This window comes from Macrotis lagotis, chromosome 3, assembly GCF_037893015.1.
Source record: "Macrotis lagotis isolate mMagLag1 chromosome 3, bilby.v1.9.chrom.fasta, whole genome shotgun sequence".
Classification (NCBI taxonomy): Eukaryota; Metazoa; Chordata; class Mammalia; order Peramelemorphia; family Peramelidae; genus Macrotis; species Macrotis lagotis.
This window is the reverse complement of record NC_133660.1, coordinates 282,713,384-282,730,207: the sequence shown is the minus strand read 5'-3', so window position 1 is coordinate 282,730,207 and position 16,824 is coordinate 282,713,384. Positions and strand designations below refer to the sequence as shown.

Here is a 16,824-nt window from a genome sequence, read left to right as displayed (position 1 = left end):
CGCCTCCCTATTGGCTCCCCGCGTTCCGCGGCCCCAACTTCTATTGGTCGCCGCCGGAAGTTCCGGGAGCCCGCGGCTCCTCAGTCCCCTGGGCCGCGCGCCTTCTTGCCGCTAAGATGGCGGCGGAGCACCCCGAGCCTCCCAAAGGAGAGCTTCAGCTGCCGCCGCCGCCGCCGCCGCCGCCGCCCCCGCCGCCCGCCCCGTACGGAGCCTGGGCCCCGGCGGAGCTGCAGGCCAAGCTGGCGGAGATCGGGGCCCCCATCCAAGGTGAGGCCCGGCCGGCCGGCCGGCGCCGAGGCCCGCGGCCCGCGGGAGGCCCGGAGGCGGAGGAGAGCCGGGGGGCGGGAGGAGGGGAGACCCCGAGGTTGGGAGGGGGCCGGGGGCGGCTCCTGCGCGGGGCCCTCGGGACTTGAGCCTCCGGAGCGGGGGGCGGGGGGCTCCTTGGACCCGGGGAAGGGGGGGCTCAGTGGCCGTCTGCCCTTGGGGTCGGGGGGAGCCCCGACTGCCCGGAAGCGAGGGGTGGGCCGCCGGGCCTGGGGGGAGCCTGGGGGTGGCCCCCGGGGGCGCCCGTGCGGGCTGCTCTGGAGGACCTTCGGCCCCGCCTGCCTCAGTGTCCTCCGCTGCCAAGTGGGGAGCCGGCCAGACCGGCCGTGCGGGGGGCACTGGGGAGACCCCCGCCTGGACGGAGGCCTGGACGCTGCAGCCTCCACTGGCCCGGGCTGGACCTCGGACCCCCAGAGTCCCTTGGCCTCGGGGCTCTCAGCTTCCTCAGCCGCCACCCGGGCATCCGGAGGCCACCCCGCCCCCACGGCTCAAAGGAAACATCTGGGCAGCACTCTGCCAACCCTCGGGCTCCCTTTGCTGGCTCTTGTGGTGATTGCGGCCAGCTTGACCTGGGGTTTCACGGAGCCTGGGGGGGACCCCGAGGCTGCGGTGCGATTCAGAAAGAAACAACAGGCCAGAGCTAGCGGGATGCTTGAAGAAGGTGGAGCCGCATCGGGAACCCCACAACCCAGGGGTGGGGAAGCTCGGAGCCGGGCCGGGGTGACCTCTGCGCAGGAGAGGCTGCGCTTCTTTGCGTTTATTTCCTTAGCAGTCCATCGGCTCTTTATGGCTTCACGATACTGTGACCCTGCCAAAATAGAGATGCCAACAAGGGGCGGTTTGTTTCCGAATCTGATTCTAAGTAACGAGGAGATTCACCCAGTTGTAGGGATGGTAGGGAGGACCGGGAGGACGGGAGGAGGTGACGACTCCATCTTCCAACATGTATTTGGCACAGCCGGGGGCAGGTTCTGGTGTTCCACACGCGTAGGAGACGACGGGTCTACCAAGTGGACCTCTGGGCTCCACCAGTAGTTCTTTCAATGAGTAAACTTCCTTTCAATTGAAAGAGAGGTTTTTCCAGAGAGAGAGAGAGAGAGCGCTCTGGGACTGCTTAGAGGAACGGTGCCCAAGGCCGTGAGAGACACAGCACAGCAGGTGCCCCAAGCTCCAGGCCCTGAGACTAGTGAAGAAAGTGCAGGATGTCAAGCTTCAAGTCAAAACAATATTGGGAACCGATGGAACAGTGGTGACAGAGGGAGGGCCACAGGGCAGAACCAGCTCTGGTTTTCCCTGCCATTACAACAGTGGCTTAAAGGCAGCTGATACTCCAGAGGGGGAAGAAAGAGAGAGTGTGAGAGAGTGTCCAGCTGACCAGGTTGAGCTTGGGGCACCAGGCCAGGGTGAGCTCTGTCCCAGGTGGTGGAAAGTTCAGGCAAATGAGATGAACTGCTATCTGGTATCTTGAAGGAGAGAAAAACTGCAAGATTTGTAGAAGGACATAGTCTCAAACAGGGAAGAGATTGGAGGCTGCACACTAGAGACCCAGCCAAACTCCTGCTTGAATTTAAGGCCAGAGATCATTTCTCCACTTCTAGACACACAAGTCAAGAAGACAGAGGCCTGGGTTTGCCAAACTAACCTAATTTGGATGGGATTAGTAGACCAGTAGATGAGAGGAGTCTCATCAAGAACGGTTTATTTTGGTTTAGTAAGGTACTTGACAAACCCTGGCCAGTTGTTGCAGAAAAGCAGAGGTCTATCCACTGAACTGTGGCCCGACTTTGGAGCATCATCAGTTCCCTAGAGCACTGGGACTTGGCTGCTCACACTTCCAGTCACTGGCAAGAATCAAGGCACAGATGGTGCCAACTTGCAGATGACATTGCTGGAAGGAAGAGCTAAACTATTGAATGATAGCATCTAGAAAGATCACGACAAGCCAAAGCTTTGGGCTTAATCTAATGAGGCGCCATTCAGTGGAGAGAAATGTAAATTCTTAGCCCTTCACCAGGAGAGGATGAGGAAGTCATGAAAAATGACCATCTGGCTGATGTGGCAGCCCAGAAGGCCAGTATGAATTGGGGGGGTGCTGTCTGTCAGGCTGGAGGACAGATGAGATCTTCTAAATGCATGGCTGAGAAGGGGACACCCCACGTATAAATTCCCTTTGAAGAGAAGCTGGGGAAAGGGGCAGCTGTTCTCAAATCAAAATCTCAGAGGGGTCAAGAAGGTTCAAGAAGCAAGTTTACACTTGATGTTGGAGGTAATAGTTGGATTACTTGGTAACTGATGGGTTCCTCTTCATCCAAAGTCTTCGTAGAGGATAGAGCAAATAAAACGTACTTTTTTTTTGAAAGATTTTATTTATTTTGAATTTTACAATTTTTTCCCTGTAATCTTGCTTCCCACCCCCACCCCACCCCCAGAAGGCAATCTGTTAGTCGTTACATTGTAGAATCTACTTCTTAGGGAGGTTCTAGTGACCTTTTTGGGTCTAGGTTGCCCTAGTGTCCCTTCTCTCTGTCTAGATCTCTTTGTATTTCCCACCTGCTCCTGAGCTCTTCTCTGGTTCTATAGATCTGAGTGGGCCTGGAGAGGGTGTCTAGGGATATTGTGCCTTTGCTGCAGAATGCTGGACAGTGTAGCCCAAGGGAGGGAGTGTAGAAAGCTCTAAGGAGACAGATGAAGAAACCTTTTAGCCATTGAGCTCAGGAAGGCTCTGTGGGGGACTCTGCAAGACAGAGATGCAAAGATGAGGAGGCTGGAGATGATGGGTCAAGTGGAGGAAATTTCTAGTTATTGTTTGGTTTTCATTGCAAGGAGTCCCAGGGCATTGTGGAACTGTCCTTTCTCAAGTTTCCTAGAACACTTTGCTTGGAAATCTTTTTTGAACTGATCACATGAAGTACATTTGGTGTCCCCCCACCCCATTTACTATAATGAAAGGTCTTTGAGGGTAGTAACTGTAATTCCAAAATCTTTGTTTATCAAGGCTTGTTGCCTGGGACACAGGATTGTTTACTAAGCATTTTTTTTCAATTTGAACTAATCTCTTTTTCTTTTCCCATGACCCCTCAGGAAGCCGAGAGGAGCTGGTGGAGAGACTCCAAACCTATACCCGACAGGTCAGTGGTGGGCAGGAGGTGTGGAGGCAGGAGAATGGGTGTCTGCGTCCAGGGAGAATAGATGAGGATGTGTCTTTGGAGTTGTTGTGACTTGATCTTTCTCTGTCCTCTCCCTCCCTCATTCATCCAAGACGGGTGTCGTATTGAATCGACCAGTTTTGAGAGGCGAGGATGGAGACAAAACCGCCCCCCCTCCCCCAATGGCAGCACAGGTGAGTCTGGAGAGAAGATCATGGGGTGAGGTCAAAGCCCTGGGTGCCCTGTCCCACTTGGGCTGGGAGATGGTGGAAATGGAAAGAAAGATCCCCAAGAAGCAGGAGGGGACCCAGCAGACATTAGCCGGGGGTATGTCAACATGGGAAGGGACCTCAGGGACCAGCAAAGCCATCTCCCAGAGACCCAGCCGGTGGAACTGATCTCCCTAAAAGTTCAGAGGTGGGAGGGTGGTTTTGAAATCCTGCCTGTATAATCTGAGTCTATGTAATCCATTGCTTATTGTTGTCTCGGGTAAATCATGGATTTCACCTCTCTCTGAGGAGGGAATTTGAGTAGATGGATTTAGATTTTCTTGAGAGTTTGGGGGGAGTGCTGGTGGGGAAACATATATACTCCGATACTTGGAGCATCAATTAGAAAAATCATTCTGCGTGTGGAAGTGGCCAGAGTGGCAGGAGAAACTCGGGACCGGCACCTCTGACCTGGCCTGCTGCAGGCAGCACAGTGGAGTCCAGTGACCTGTGAGGCCAGGCTATTCTCCCTGGAGGGGAGTTTTCCAGTTCTTATCCTACCTGGCCTCTCTGCAGAATTTGATCTGGCTGAGCTTCTCCATCCCCAGAATTTGTGGCTTGGCCCTTCTGGAGCTTTTCCCCTGTCTGATGGTTCCTCCATTTGTTTGGTCTCCTTTTCTAGAACTTGGGCCTTCCTGTATAACCCCCACCCTCTCTCCCTATTTTCCTCCCCACTCTTCCCTGATGGCTGCTCCCCAAGGCCCCAGGTCAGCCCCCAAGCACCCTTGGTTTCCATCTAGACCTCTGGACCAGGGCCAGTCTCTCTCCTGACCTTTGGTCCCAGACTCCAGAGGCGGCAAGCTTGATGTGAGCCAGGCCTCTCCCCTCCTCTCCTAAGTGACCTGTATCTATTTAGTATCTTTTTGTTTTCATGTACTCAGATGTTTAGAAGAAGTCTAGGTTCTTGCATGGGTTTATTTTTGCTCTTGTCACTCCAGTGCTGGCTGAATAGTCACTTAGTCATTTGGGGGTTTGTGGGTGAGTCGAGCCAGATCCTAGAGGACCTTGGATGCCAGACTAAGGGCTTAGGAAAGTGTGAGGGGCTGTTATCATTCTGTAAGGACTGGGGAGCCATGGAGAGCTTTTGAGAAGGGGTGTCTTGTGAGCTGTCACTTAGAATCCTGCATTTCCATCCCGCCTGGCATTCTTAGACCCCACTGAGGTCCACGTCCTCATCCTCTCTGTGACCTGTGTAGCCACTGAGAAAGGTTGAAGGCCATTCTCGACCTGCTGGGAGCCTCTCAGCCAGTGAAGGGCTTTCCAGATTGAGGGGCCCTTCCTGGGACTTGAGTCTGCTGTGGAGCCCTGGAAACCTGGGGTCCCTGCCCTTCCAGGGTGAGCATGTGAGTCTTTGTGTCTGTAAGCACATGTGTACGTGTGACGGGATCATGGGCTGCTGGAGGAAGGAGCCTTAAGGACATGGCTTGTCCAGGGTCATAGAGGCAGGAGCAGAGTATAGAGCAGACCTCGCTTAATCCGTCCCACCATAGTCACTTTCTGAGCGGCCACTTGTACTAGACTGTGTGTCCAGCCCAAGGAAGAAAAGAAGGGCCAGATTCTTGGCCTCCTAATGAGGGAGGCAAGGGAGTGTTTGCTGAAGAGGTGGAGGCAGCCTTCCTAGGAAAGATTCGTGGCTTTGGGGATGCCTGGCTTGGGTCAAGGCCCAGAAAACCTGGGAGGTGACGAATATCCTATGGGAAGACCAGCCCAGAGACTGCTCTGGGAGGAAGGTTAAGGGGTCCAGAGTCAGGGACCAGGCTGTTCCAACAGAAGCCAGGCAGAGGAGGGCGAAAAGGATCCCAGTTAGGAGGTGGTTGATGTGGTCCAGGGGAGAGCCAGATAAAGGGGATCTATGCTGCTTGTCACATCTACTTGTCAAGTGTTATCCCAGGATCCAGAAGTCTTGTCACGTGCACCACTCACCCAGGTCTGGGCACTCACCTGGATGCAGTGCCTCGTTTAGGCTTCTGCCTCGCTTAGGGTTGTCGTAATTAGTGACCTGACTTTTCAGCCAGAATCAGAACCCTGTCCTGGCTCTGGGGAGCCTGTCACTCTGTGTCTCCTCCACCCTGTCATCCAGGTTGCCTGGATGGGCATCTTCATTCTCCTCTGCCATGTTGAACTTGGCTTGGGCCTCCCTTGGGCCACTGTGCTCCTGGGGTGCAGGAAGGATTGTCATCTGGTGGGCTGCCTCTTGTTCAAGGGCTGCTAATTGAGGCAGGTCTGACTAAGCTGGAAAGCCTTGGAGAGAGCCACCCAAGGGACCCTTGGCTGATGGCAGGGTGCAAAGCAGCCCCAACCCAGGGGGCTTCAGAGGGGTGCTGGGCTTTGTCTGCTCATGTTCTCTCTGAGCCTTGATATCCTTATCTGGGCAGTGGGACTAGGCACACTTTCACTCTTCCAAGTGTTGACTTGGATTTTTCAAACATTCTGGTCCTGGGACTTTGTCTTTCCCAAGAGCTTCTGATTATATAGGCTGTAGTTTTTATGTTTTCAGTATTCAAAAATGAAATGGTTTGATGATGATGATGATGATGATGATGATGATGATGAAGAAAACAGCGTTGACTTGTCAGGCTCCCTCAGTGGTGTCCCTTGACAACACTTCCTCTCATTCAGACCTTTTTTTCTTCCGTAGCTCTCTGGAATCCCCCTGCCTCCTCCACCAATGGGGCTTCCCCCACTGCAGCCACCGCCGCCCCCACCACCCCCACCACCACCAGGCCTAGGACTTGGTTTCCCCATGGGGGTAGGACCACATCCGCCAAACTTGGGGCCCCCACCTCCCATGCGGGTAGCTGACCCCGTGGCCCTGTCAGAGGAGGAGAGGCTGAAGCTGGCCCAGCAGCAGGCTGCCTTGCTGATGCGGCAGGAGGAACAGGCCAAGCGGGCCAAGCAGGTGGGTCCAAGTACAGTGGGGAGCATGAAGGTGGCCTGGGGCCTGACAGAGAGCACCAGCTCCTGAGGTGGCAGCATGGCTCTTTGTGGCCTCATCTGCCAGTTTGGTGTAGTCATCATGAGGTGCTCAAGCCCAGGCAACGTCCTTCTGTTGTCCCAGAAGCACTTGTCTCCTGCTCTTGCCCTTCCCAGCTCAGCACATTCTCCTGGTCTTAACCATTCTAGGTGCATTATGTAGTTTGAGCAGGTTTGAAGAAGAGATTCTTTAATAATTGTTAAATAAAAGGCAGGAATTAAAAAAAGAACCTATTTAGATGGAAATACAGTGTCCAAGATACTAGAAAAACAAGGCCCCTGATTTGAGTGTGAACTGTGAAGCAAAATCTGAGGTTTGGGAAGACATGGCCTTTGCCACTGTGTTGCCCCGGATAAGTCCCACATCTTAGAACCTCAGCGGCTTCATCTATCTGTACAGTATAGACACTGATACATAGATCAGGGCAGATGAGAAGTGTTTGAAAATACTGCTTGGTTATGAACCGTGATCATTCATCCTCGTTCCCAGCCTCAGGTGTTTCTTGGAGGCCTGGGCCAGAGAGCCCCCATCCCAGATATTGACTGTGTTTCCAGGCCTTTGGGCCCAGGGGAGAGGAAGAGAGATTTACTTTATGGAGCTAGGAACGGACTGTGAAATATTTCAAAATGATGTAAGAAAATGCTCAGTTGTGTGGGAGCAGAGCATACATTGTGTCTTTACTTAATTTGGGTGGCAGATCCGTAGGGATTGCAGGTTGATCTGACTTCTCCCCTGGGAGGTGGAGGATGAACCTGGGATCGCGACTTCCTGTGCTCTGTTACAATAGTATTGAGTGAAAAAATGTGCTTGCTAGTGGCTCTCTGCCAAATGTGTGGCTTTATTTTCAGTTCGTGAGGATTTGTTTTTCTCCCTTTCCCTTCTCTTCATTGAAAAATAAAAAGGGGCCCACAGCTCTCCTAACAGAGATAGGCGGGCCGAACCATTTTCACCTTGACTGTGCCCAAAGACAAGGGGTTATCAATCTTGTCAGTGAGGAGCCTCTGGGCATGGGCTGACATGAGGTGGGCATTACCTGGGCCTGAGTTCTTAAGTCTTGGTGTTTTGCAAACCTTGTCTGATATTTTCCCTTGTTACCTGGAACAGGAGCGGCAGCAGGAGATGGCCCCGCTGCCCCCACCAGACATGGGCCCCATCGGGGCTCGGCCCCCAATGACTCCTCGAGGTGAGACCTTGGAATAGAGAAGGGTATTTGAGGAGGTGGACAGAAAGGGCAAAAAAGTGTGAAGGTTATTTTTTTCTTCTGACAATGAATTTCTTTCTCTCAGTTGCAGCTCCTGTAGGTCCCCCACCCCCTGGTGTCCCTATTGGGGCTCCAGGCCCCCGGCCTCGGGGTCCCCTTCCCCCTCCAGGAGAAGAAAACAGAGAGGTAAGGTTTGGGGCTTCTGATCTGGATAGAGGAAAGGGGCCGTTTGTGATGGATGCTTTCTGGGGTCAGAGAGCCCGGGATTTGCTTCCCTGTTAATCACTTCTTGCCTCAGCTTGGAGATCTTTTTCAGGCAGGACGTTTTCTTTATCTCATTGTTATGAACCTCGACTGAGTTGAAGGAATTGGGTTTATTTAGCTATTTTCCATTGTGTGGGGGAAGATGCCTCAGGTGGGAGCAGAGGGTGAGAATTGGGTAGAGGCAGAGCGAGGGAAGCTGGCTGATAGTGCGAGCTGTCCCAAAAGAGAGGGCTGTGTGCTCCCTGGCACTAGTGGTCTCCAGGCAGATGGGATAGCTGCCTGTCTGGGGTTAGGCTCAGTGACCCCCTGAGGAGCTTTCTAGTGCTCACCCCGAGATCACAAACTCAAATGAGGCCCAGACTCACACATAGAATGGAATGGTCCAGTCACTGGACTAGGAGGGCTCCCAGTTGGTTGTTACAGAGTTAAGGAAGAATGAACCCAGAGAAATGCAGAAGGCAGGGTTGGGGTTGGAGGAGGCAAATGGGCAGGAGAGGCCTCGCGTCTTCAGCGTAAAGGAGGCAACGTTTTCAGGAGGACCTGGGTTGCAGGTTGTTGGGGGCCTATGCAAACCTTCAAGTGATGGCTTACTGTCAGCATTCCCAGAGACACAGGGAGGGAAGGGTCACTTGGCACAGTCTGAGGTTCGGGAGGACCTTCAAATGATGGCCCAGATTTGTGGATCTGAGGGTCTCACGATTCTCCAAGCCTGAGGGTGCCGAAGGGACACCACTGTGCACACCCCCTCTTTACCAAGTGTCTTTGGCAGACGGATGACCCCAGTGTGGGTCCCAAGATACCCCAGGCCTTGGAGAAGATACTACAGCTGAAGGAGATTCGACAGGAAGAGTTGATCTCGGTGCATGGTAAGTGTCATAAGTTGAGAGGGATGTCGATGTCTCAGGGGCCAGAGAGAGGTCCTGCAGGGAGAGAGGGCCCAGTTTCTGGCAGACCCTCTTTCTGTTCTCCTGCCTATCCTCCCTGGTAGGAGGTAGTAGCTTTGGGAAATAGAACCCTGAGCTCTTTACTTTCTGGCTTGTAGACGAAGAAGACATGGAGACAGACACCAGATCGTCCCTGGGAGTCTCAGCTTCTGAGACTGAGGAAGACACTGCTTCGTTATCTAAGAAGGAGGTATGTGCCAGAGCTGGCTCATGGCTTGGAGGGCTGGGGCCCAGGGCAGCTGCCCCAGGAGCTCAGGGTTGCATGAAGAGGAACCCCTGAGCAGGAGGGTTGGGGGGGGGGGCAAGTCTTTGAACAAATGTTGGAAAGGACTGAGGAGCTGTGGTTGGACTCTGACTGTATTTGGTTTCCCTCTTTCATAGAAAAATCGAAAACGACGGAACCGCAAGAAGAAGAAGAAGCCCCAGCGTTCGACATCAAACCGAGCCGCAGCCTCTGGGAGTCCGGGGGGTCGTGAGAAAGAGACGTCTCGCCCCCGCGGCTCAGACGCTCCTGCTGCGATAGAGATTGAGTATGTGACTGAGGAGCCTGAGATCTATGAACCCAATTTTATCTTCTTTAAAAGGATTTTTGAAGCTTTCAAGGTACAGAATGGTCCCTAGCTGGAGAAGTAGTCAGGACCTGTGGAAGCGGGAAATGGTGGGGGGATATGGGTGCCTTTAGGGCTTGCAAAAGTCTCTCCTCTTGTCTACTCTGCCTAACAGCTGACTGATGATGTAAAGAAAGAAAAAGAGAAAGAGCCAGAGAAGTTAGACAAGCTAGAAAATTCTGCGATCCCCAAGAAGAAGGGCTTTGAGGAGGAGCGGAAGGACAGTGATGATGACAGCAGTGATGACGAGCAGGTGAGGGGGTGGGAGGGACTGGAGGGTGGGCCTGGGTGGGCCCTGGGGTGGGTGGTAACTTCAGGCTGACTCCTCCTCCACTCTAGGAGAAGAAACCTGAGGCTCCCAAGCTCTCCAAGAAGAAATTGCGGAGGATGAACCGATTTACTGTGGCTGAATTGAAACAGGTGAGTCTGGGGGTGTTGGCATGGGTGGGGCAGGAGGGATCCTGGTGGAGTAGGTGGGGCCAGCCTGAGCTTGGAGAACTGGGAAAATGGGACCGTGGGGATGGGAGGGGAGAGGGGTGCTGCCCAGACAAAGAGAGGCAGGAAAACATTCGTCACTTTTTGGGAGGTCAACTCGCTGGCATGGGGCGGGGATGTATCACCCCACTGACAAGAAAAACAGATGAAGGCACCTTCTCTTGGGATGGGCTCAGGTTGGACTAGAGGGAGGGGGGCTAGCTCCTAGCTGCCCAGCGGGATCAGGGTCTGGCAGACAGCAAATGGCTTTAGGGACCTGTGCAGCACTCCTCCCTTCTTGGGGTCTTTGGAGCTAATTTGACCTCTCCATTTGGACCTTCCAGCTAGTGGCCCGGCCAGATGTGGTAGAGATGCATGATGTGACAGCCCAGGACCCCAAGCTTCTGGTGCATCTGAAGGCCACAAGGAACTCTGTGCCTGTGCCACGCCACTGGTGCTTCAAGCGCAAATACCTACAGGGCAAACGGGGGATTGAGAAGCCACCTTTTGAATTGCCGGATTTTATCAAACGGACAGGAATCCAGGAGATGCGGGAGGCTCTACAGGAGAAGGTAAGAGCTGTCGCCCCTCCTGTGGGAAGGGCCCCCCCCCCCAATCCAGAGCCTGCTCTGGCAGGCTGATGAGCCTGGATTTGGGGCCGCCCCCTTCCCGTCCCAGCAGGCTCTGCCTGTGCTGATGCTCATCAACTCCTGACTAGGAGATGACCAGTATTTGTTTTTAGAACCTGCTTCTTTTTGACCTTTTCTTCTGACCTTCAGAAGCCTTTGATATGTAAGCGGGTTGTCACCCAGCATGCTGGGAGTGCAGGGAGCCCAGTATACTGCAGACAGGACCAGGCTTGTGTCCCAAGACCCAGCTGAAGTCCCATCTTCTACGGGAAGTCTCTCCTGATTCTTTCATCCTAATGCCTTCTCTTATTTCCAACAGATGTTTTACTTTACTCCATGTCCCCGTAGATTGTGGGGCTCCTAGACCGTGTTTCTTTTGCAGTGTCAGGCACGTGGGTTCTTAATAAAAGTTTATTGACCGACGTATTGCCAAGAGCATAGGAAGGGTTGGACAGGCCCTGATGGATGGCTCTGACTCTGATTCTTTGTCCAACAGGAAGAACAGAAGACCATGAAATCAAAAATGCGAGAGAAGGTTCGACCCAAGATGGGGAAGATTGACATTGACTACCAGAAGCTGCATGACGCCTTTTTCAAGTGGCAGACCAAGCCGAAGCTGACGATTCATGGGGACCTTTACTATGAGGTGTGCAGGGCCTCGGCAGAGGGTTTCAGTCCAAATTTTAGGGAGGGAGGGGATGGTGTTTTTAACTTGAGTCTTTGGGAACTGGATTTAGGAGGTAGGTATTTTGGACTTTGGGGGATGAGAGAAAGGTAATTTAAGTTCTCCCTGGTCCTTGGAATATATTTGAGAATCATCTTTGGTCCTTGGCAGGGCTCCCTTGCCTTCCCTTTCTTTAGGCAAAAACAGAAATGATTAGTGATTAGAATCTGTAAATAAAACCAGCCAGCCCTGTTTGATCAGTTCCCCTTCAATGGAACCCCGTATCCTGTACAGAGAGGGACTTTGCCGCCTCTTTCCCACACTCTCTCCCTCCCAGATGCCTTCACTGCCTGTCTGTCAGGGTGCTCCCGATAATACTTTTTTCTTTTCCCCAGGGGAAAGAGTTTGAGACTCGGTTGAAGGAGAAGAAGCCTGGAGATTTGTCTGATGAGTTGAGGATTTCATTGGGGATGCCAGTTGGACCAGTGAGTGGTGAAGAAATGAAGGCTGGGCTGGGTGGGGGTCTCTGCTGTGGGGTGGGGGCTCACAGCAATCTCTCATCCTCAGAACGCCCACAAAGTTCCGCCCCCATGGCTGATTGCTATGCAGCGATATGGGCCTCCCCCTTCCTATCCCAACCTGAAGATCCCTGGACTGAATTCTCCCATTCCTGAGGTAATTTCCAGGCTCACTCCTCACCCCATTTGCTCATTTTAGTGCCTGTGCACCAGGCCCTGCCCTCCGGGAGGGTGTCTCTTCCCAAAGTCCAGGGATGACACAACTTTGTATGAAGTCATTGTGGGTGGCAGGCTGAACAAGAACAATAGCTTCCCCTCCCCATTTTGGGCAGCCCCGGGAGGGGGCGCTGACTGCCCCCTCCCCTCCATTCCTTTCTCAGAGCTGTTCGTTTGGTTACCATGCGGGGGGCTGGGGCAAACCTCCTGTGGATGAGACTGGGAAGCCGCTGTATGGAGATGTGTTTGGAACCAATGCTGCAGAATTCCAGGTGTGATTCGGTTGTGGGCAGAGCTCAAGAGCAGATGCTGGGAAGTTGGACCTTGACTCCCCCAGGGGTCTCTCCCAGCAGATGCCCCAACTGGAAGCAGTCGTCCGGGGCTGACAGAGACCCTCTGCCTCCCTGGAGAGAAGCCAGTTGAGGTGTCTGCTCCCTGTGTGGCATCTGCACTGTTACCTTGAATGGGTCACCTTACAGGGCCTGGGCAGATGGGGGGGGGGGGGCTTCCTTCCCTTGGTGGCATCTTGGCTGCCCGTCTGTGTTTTCTCTATTCTGCCTAATGACAGGGCTTCCAATGGTTGGTGATCTGCCTTCTAGTCACTGGACAGGCATAAGTTGCCTCCTGTGTTTCTTATAATTTTTGGTATTTTCAGTGTTCTCCCTTTTTGAGTTGATTTTAGCCCATGATCCCCACAGAGGGATCATTCCTGGCAGAATTCCTTGTTGTATGTGGCTGCCCTTGTTGGTATTGCCACCATCAGCATATGCTGGCTCCTGGAGGGGAGCTCTGGGATTTTGGGGGGTCTCTTGGGGGTTCCTCATTCCTCTGAGGGCCTCTGGTCTCTGTTTTAGTTTATCTGGGTTTTTTTTGACTTGCCCAAGGTCACATAGCTAGGTAATTGTGTCTGAGGCTGGATTTGAACTCGGGTCCTCCTGACTCCCAGGTTGGTGCTCTATGCACTGTGCCACCTAGCTGCCTCTCTGGTCTCTTGTTTTAGACTAAGACTGAGGAAGAGGAGATTGACCGGACACCCTGGGGGGAGCTGGAGCCTTCTGATGAGGAATCCTCGGAGGAGGAGGAGGAGGAAGAGAGTGATGAAGATAAACCTGATGAAACGGGCTTCATCACCCCTGCAGACAGGTGTCCAAAAGTGCCTCCTCTTGAGAGGCTGGGCCCTGGGGTGTGGGATCTGGCTTCTTGGGTTCCCTGCTTATGCAGCCTCTTGTTCCTTTCCTCAGTGGCCTCATCACCCCTGGAGGCTTTTCATCAGTCCCAGCAGGGATGGAGACCCCCGAACTGATAGAACTAAGAAAAAAGAAGATTGAAGAGGCTATGGATGGGTGAGCAGTCGTCCACACTGGGTTGGGGGGGAGGCACCTTCCCTTCCCGTCCTGGCGGGTGCTTGGCACGCTGTCTCGGGTATCACCTGGGAAATGAGAGCCAGGATCCTCACTATCACCCTGGGGCCGAGGTGGGGGTGTCATCCTTGGTTTACAAAGGAGAACAGTGGGGGGATTTGTGGGGCCTCAGCTGCTCACACTTGATGGCAGAAGTTTAGAATTTGGGAGAGACCTGGGCCAGAGGACCTGGAATCCCTCTATGGTCAATGTGGACCTCCACCCAAGCACTTGGGTCTTCCTTGGGCTGACCCCCGTTCTCCCCGCAGCAGTGAGACGCCACAGCTGTTTACGGTGCTCCCCGAGAAGAGGACGGCCACCGTGGGTGGGGCCATGATGGGGTCCACCCACATTTATGACATGTCCACGGTGAGCGGGGGGAGCACGGGGGTGACCACGGGGGGGGGGAGCCGGGCCGGGCTGGCTGCGGGGGCATTGGGCCTGACCGCCAGGGCTCTGCAGGTGATGAGCCGCAAGGGCCCGGCCCCCGAGCTGCAAGGGGTGGAAGTGGCCTTGGCCCCCGAGGAGCTGGAGCTGGATCCCATGGCCATGACCCAGAAGTACGAGGAGCACGTGCGGGAGCAGCAGGCCCAGGTGGAGAAGGAGGACTTCAGCGACATGGTGGCCGAGCACGCGGCCAAGCAGAAGGTAGGGCCCCTCCCGGGCGCCCACGGGGAGGGCCACGGCCCCCCGGGCCCCCTGTGACCTGCTTCCTCTTTCTCCTTCCTAGCAAAAGAAACGGAAGGCGCAGCCCCAGGACAGCCGAGGGGGCAGTAAGAAATACAAGGAATTCAAGTTTTAACCTGGAAGCCGCCGCCCGGCCGGACTTGTGTTTTCCCGCGTGTTTTGTAAATAAAGCCTTGCCCCCCCCAGGCCTGCCTCTGCCTTCTCTGCGACCGCCCCGGCCGGGTGGGGGGGGGGGCGCCTCCGGGCCTGCGCCGCTGTGGGGGAGGGGAGGGGCTCGGCCCGGCGAGCGTTGGGCCGCCGCCCCGCCGGCAGGGGGCGCTGCGCTCCTGCCCTCGCGGCCGGCGGGCGTGGCCACGCGGAGCCCCGCCCCCGGCGCGAGGCCGGGCGGCTCCTCCGCGCGTGCGCGAGCCCCGGCGGCGGCGGCGGCAGAGCGGCGGCGCCACCCCCAGCGGCAGCGTCCGGCCCGCGCCCCCCGCGCCCCCCGCGCCGCCGCCGCCGCCCTCGGAGCACCCCCAGCCCGGACCATGGCGGAGCGCGGAGCGGCCGGCGGCGCGGCCGCGGCCGGGCCCGGGGGCTTCGGGGGCGCGGGGCCGCGGGGCCCCGGGGCCGCCCAGTCCCCGCCGCCGACGCCGCCCCAGGCCCCGCAGCCCCCCGCCCCGGCCCCGGCCGCCTCCGCCGCGGCGGCCCCCGCGGCGGCCCCCGGGCCCGCGGCCTCGGGCCCCGCCGCCCCCGGGCCCGCCCCCGGGCGGCCCTGCCCCGCGCCCGCGCCGGTGCAGATGAACCTGTACGCCACCTGGGAGGTGGACCGGAGCTCGGCCAGCTGCGTGCCCAGGTGAGGGGCGGGCCGGGGCCGGGGCGGGGGGCGGCGGGCGCGGCCTTGCCTCCCGAGCCGGGCCCTGCGGGGGAGGGGGTGGCGGGGCCCGGCGGGGCGCCCCTCCTCCGGCCGCTTCTTTTGTAAGCCTCAGGGCTACCTTGAGCTTGCTTCGTGCCAGCCCGGCCCGGCACCCCGGGGGGCGCTTCCCCTCGTACCCGGCCTGGCGGTGCCCCCTCCTCCCCCTGCCCAGGCTGACCACGGCAGCCCCGCTGACCCCGGGACCCCTGCGAGCTGGTGGGTCCTGCCCACCTCTCCCGCCATCGTGAGGCGGAGTGCCGCCTGGGCACAGCCGGTGGGCCTCGGCGTGGGCAGGGCAGCTGCTCTCTGCCCCAGCAGGCGGTCATGCTTACCGTAGTCTCGGGCCCTGCCCCTGCCCTTCCAGGGCCCACTGGGGCAGGAAGGGAGATGGCATCCTTTGGGGACTTTGCCATTGTTAAATACCTCTGGCCGCTTGACTCAGGTCTCTGCTCTGGCGCTCGTGTGGGCGGGCCTTCATCAGAAGCCCAGCCCGGGCAGTGCCCGAGCGTAGACCGAGAGCCCTCGACCGTGAACCGGACCAGATAGTTAGCTGTTTGTGCCCTGGACACGAGAGGAGAACCGGGATGAAGGGTGCAGAGGAATCTGACCGGGATCTCTGCTGATGGGCACAGGGGAGTGACGGGAAGCAAGCGGAAGATCCCCTGTTGGGTAGGCACGGGGTCCCCTGTTGTCCTGCCCCTTTTTGCTGTCGGGCATTTGCCCAGCAAGGCCTCAGGGGCCCATTGTTTGGAGGTCCTGGCTGTCTTCTCCATACCGGGGCTTTTTCATCTGGTGCCTTTTCTTCCTCATTTGAATTCAGTGAGTTTGGAAGAAAGACAAGAAGGATTGAATTTATTGTGTGTAGGAGGTCGGTTGTGCTTGTGCAGATGGGAGAAGTGGCCATCACACACTTTTCTGACTGTTTTCAGGTGGTCCCTCGAGGTGAGCCCTGGTTTGGGGGGCAGCGTGTGCCAGAGTGGGTGGTCAGTGAATAGAGTCAGCCTCCCTGGGGCCTCGGGGGCCAGTTTGAGGAAAGGTGAGGCCCTCTCTTTATTTGGGTCTCTAGAGTGAGCCCATTGACTGAGGATTCAATTTCTTCTTAAATGGGGGATCTGGAGACTTGGGGCAAGCTGGACCATTGTGCCCACGAATGTGGCCAGACCCCGATGGAGAACAATCAGAAGATGAGCCCTGTTTATACCCAAAGGCACCCCTTTTAATGAGGAAACTACAAGGAGGGGGCCTGCTGAACTTTCTGTTTCGAAGGGTTTTCAGAGCTGCCTTATCTTGGAAGACTTGGGTTTCAGATTGCCAGACTAGTAAGAGAATATTGGGCCTCTGCCTGTGAAACTCTATCTGTGTCCCCCAGTGAATCTCAGACTCCTGGTCAGTCTAATGACTTTCTACAGTCTGTCTCTCTGTGGATCGATTTACCCCCATTTGGGAACTTCTAACTTAGATTTCTTTTTACTTTGGGTTTTCTAATTGTCTCAGGAAGTCTCGCCTGCTGTGTTGCAGGAGCTCCTTAGAGGAGGGAGAGGAGGTCTGATGGGACCGCCTCCCTTCCTACCTCCTTGGATCTGGGCAGCTTTGGAAGGATGGCCAGGGCTTAGG

The 16,824-nt window shown here is 55.9% G+C and overlaps 2 protein-coding genes across 4 annotated transcripts in view; both read left to right on the top strand.

The window, feature by feature from the left end:
• Positions 1 to 69: 69 nt before the first annotated feature.
• Positions 70 to 14,501, top strand: SF3B2 (splicing factor 3b subunit 2). Its single transcript, XM_074231025.1, has 21 exons — positions 70 to 267; positions 3,406 to 3,452; positions 3,584 to 3,664; positions 6,378 to 6,638; positions 7,818 to 7,896; positions 8,000 to 8,100; positions 8,948 to 9,044; positions 9,221 to 9,312; positions 9,504 to 9,725; positions 9,846 to 9,983; positions 10,070 to 10,150; positions 10,549 to 10,776; positions 11,330 to 11,479; positions 11,893 to 11,982; positions 12,065 to 12,172; positions 12,396 to 12,503; positions 13,232 to 13,374; positions 13,473 to 13,574; positions 13,901 to 14,000; positions 14,094 to 14,279; positions 14,362 to 14,501. The coding sequence occupies exons 1-21, from the start codon at positions 117 to 119 to the stop codon at positions 14,431 to 14,433; spliced, it is 2,637 nt and encodes an 878-aa protein (XP_074087126.1). The 5' UTR covers positions 70 to 116; the 3' UTR covers positions 14,434 to 14,501.
• A 276-nt stretch (positions 14,502 to 14,777) lies between these two features.
• The window catches only part of PACS1 (phosphofurin acidic cluster sorting protein 1), a 78,655-nt gene continuing 76,608 nt past the window's right edge, over positions 14,778 to 16,824 (top strand). Inside the window, exon 1 of one of the 3 annotated variants that reach the window (XM_074231021.1) lies at positions 14,778 to 15,150. In XM_074231021.1, the coding sequence (XP_074087122.1) occupies positions 14,843 to 15,150 (308 nt within the window). In that variant the 5' untranslated portion in view covers positions 14,778 to 14,842. Of the gene's footprint in view, positions 15,151 to 15,570; positions 15,880 to 16,824 lie in introns of those variants that run through there. The other 2 variants (XM_074231022.1, XM_074231023.1) reach the window with 2 other exon arrangements.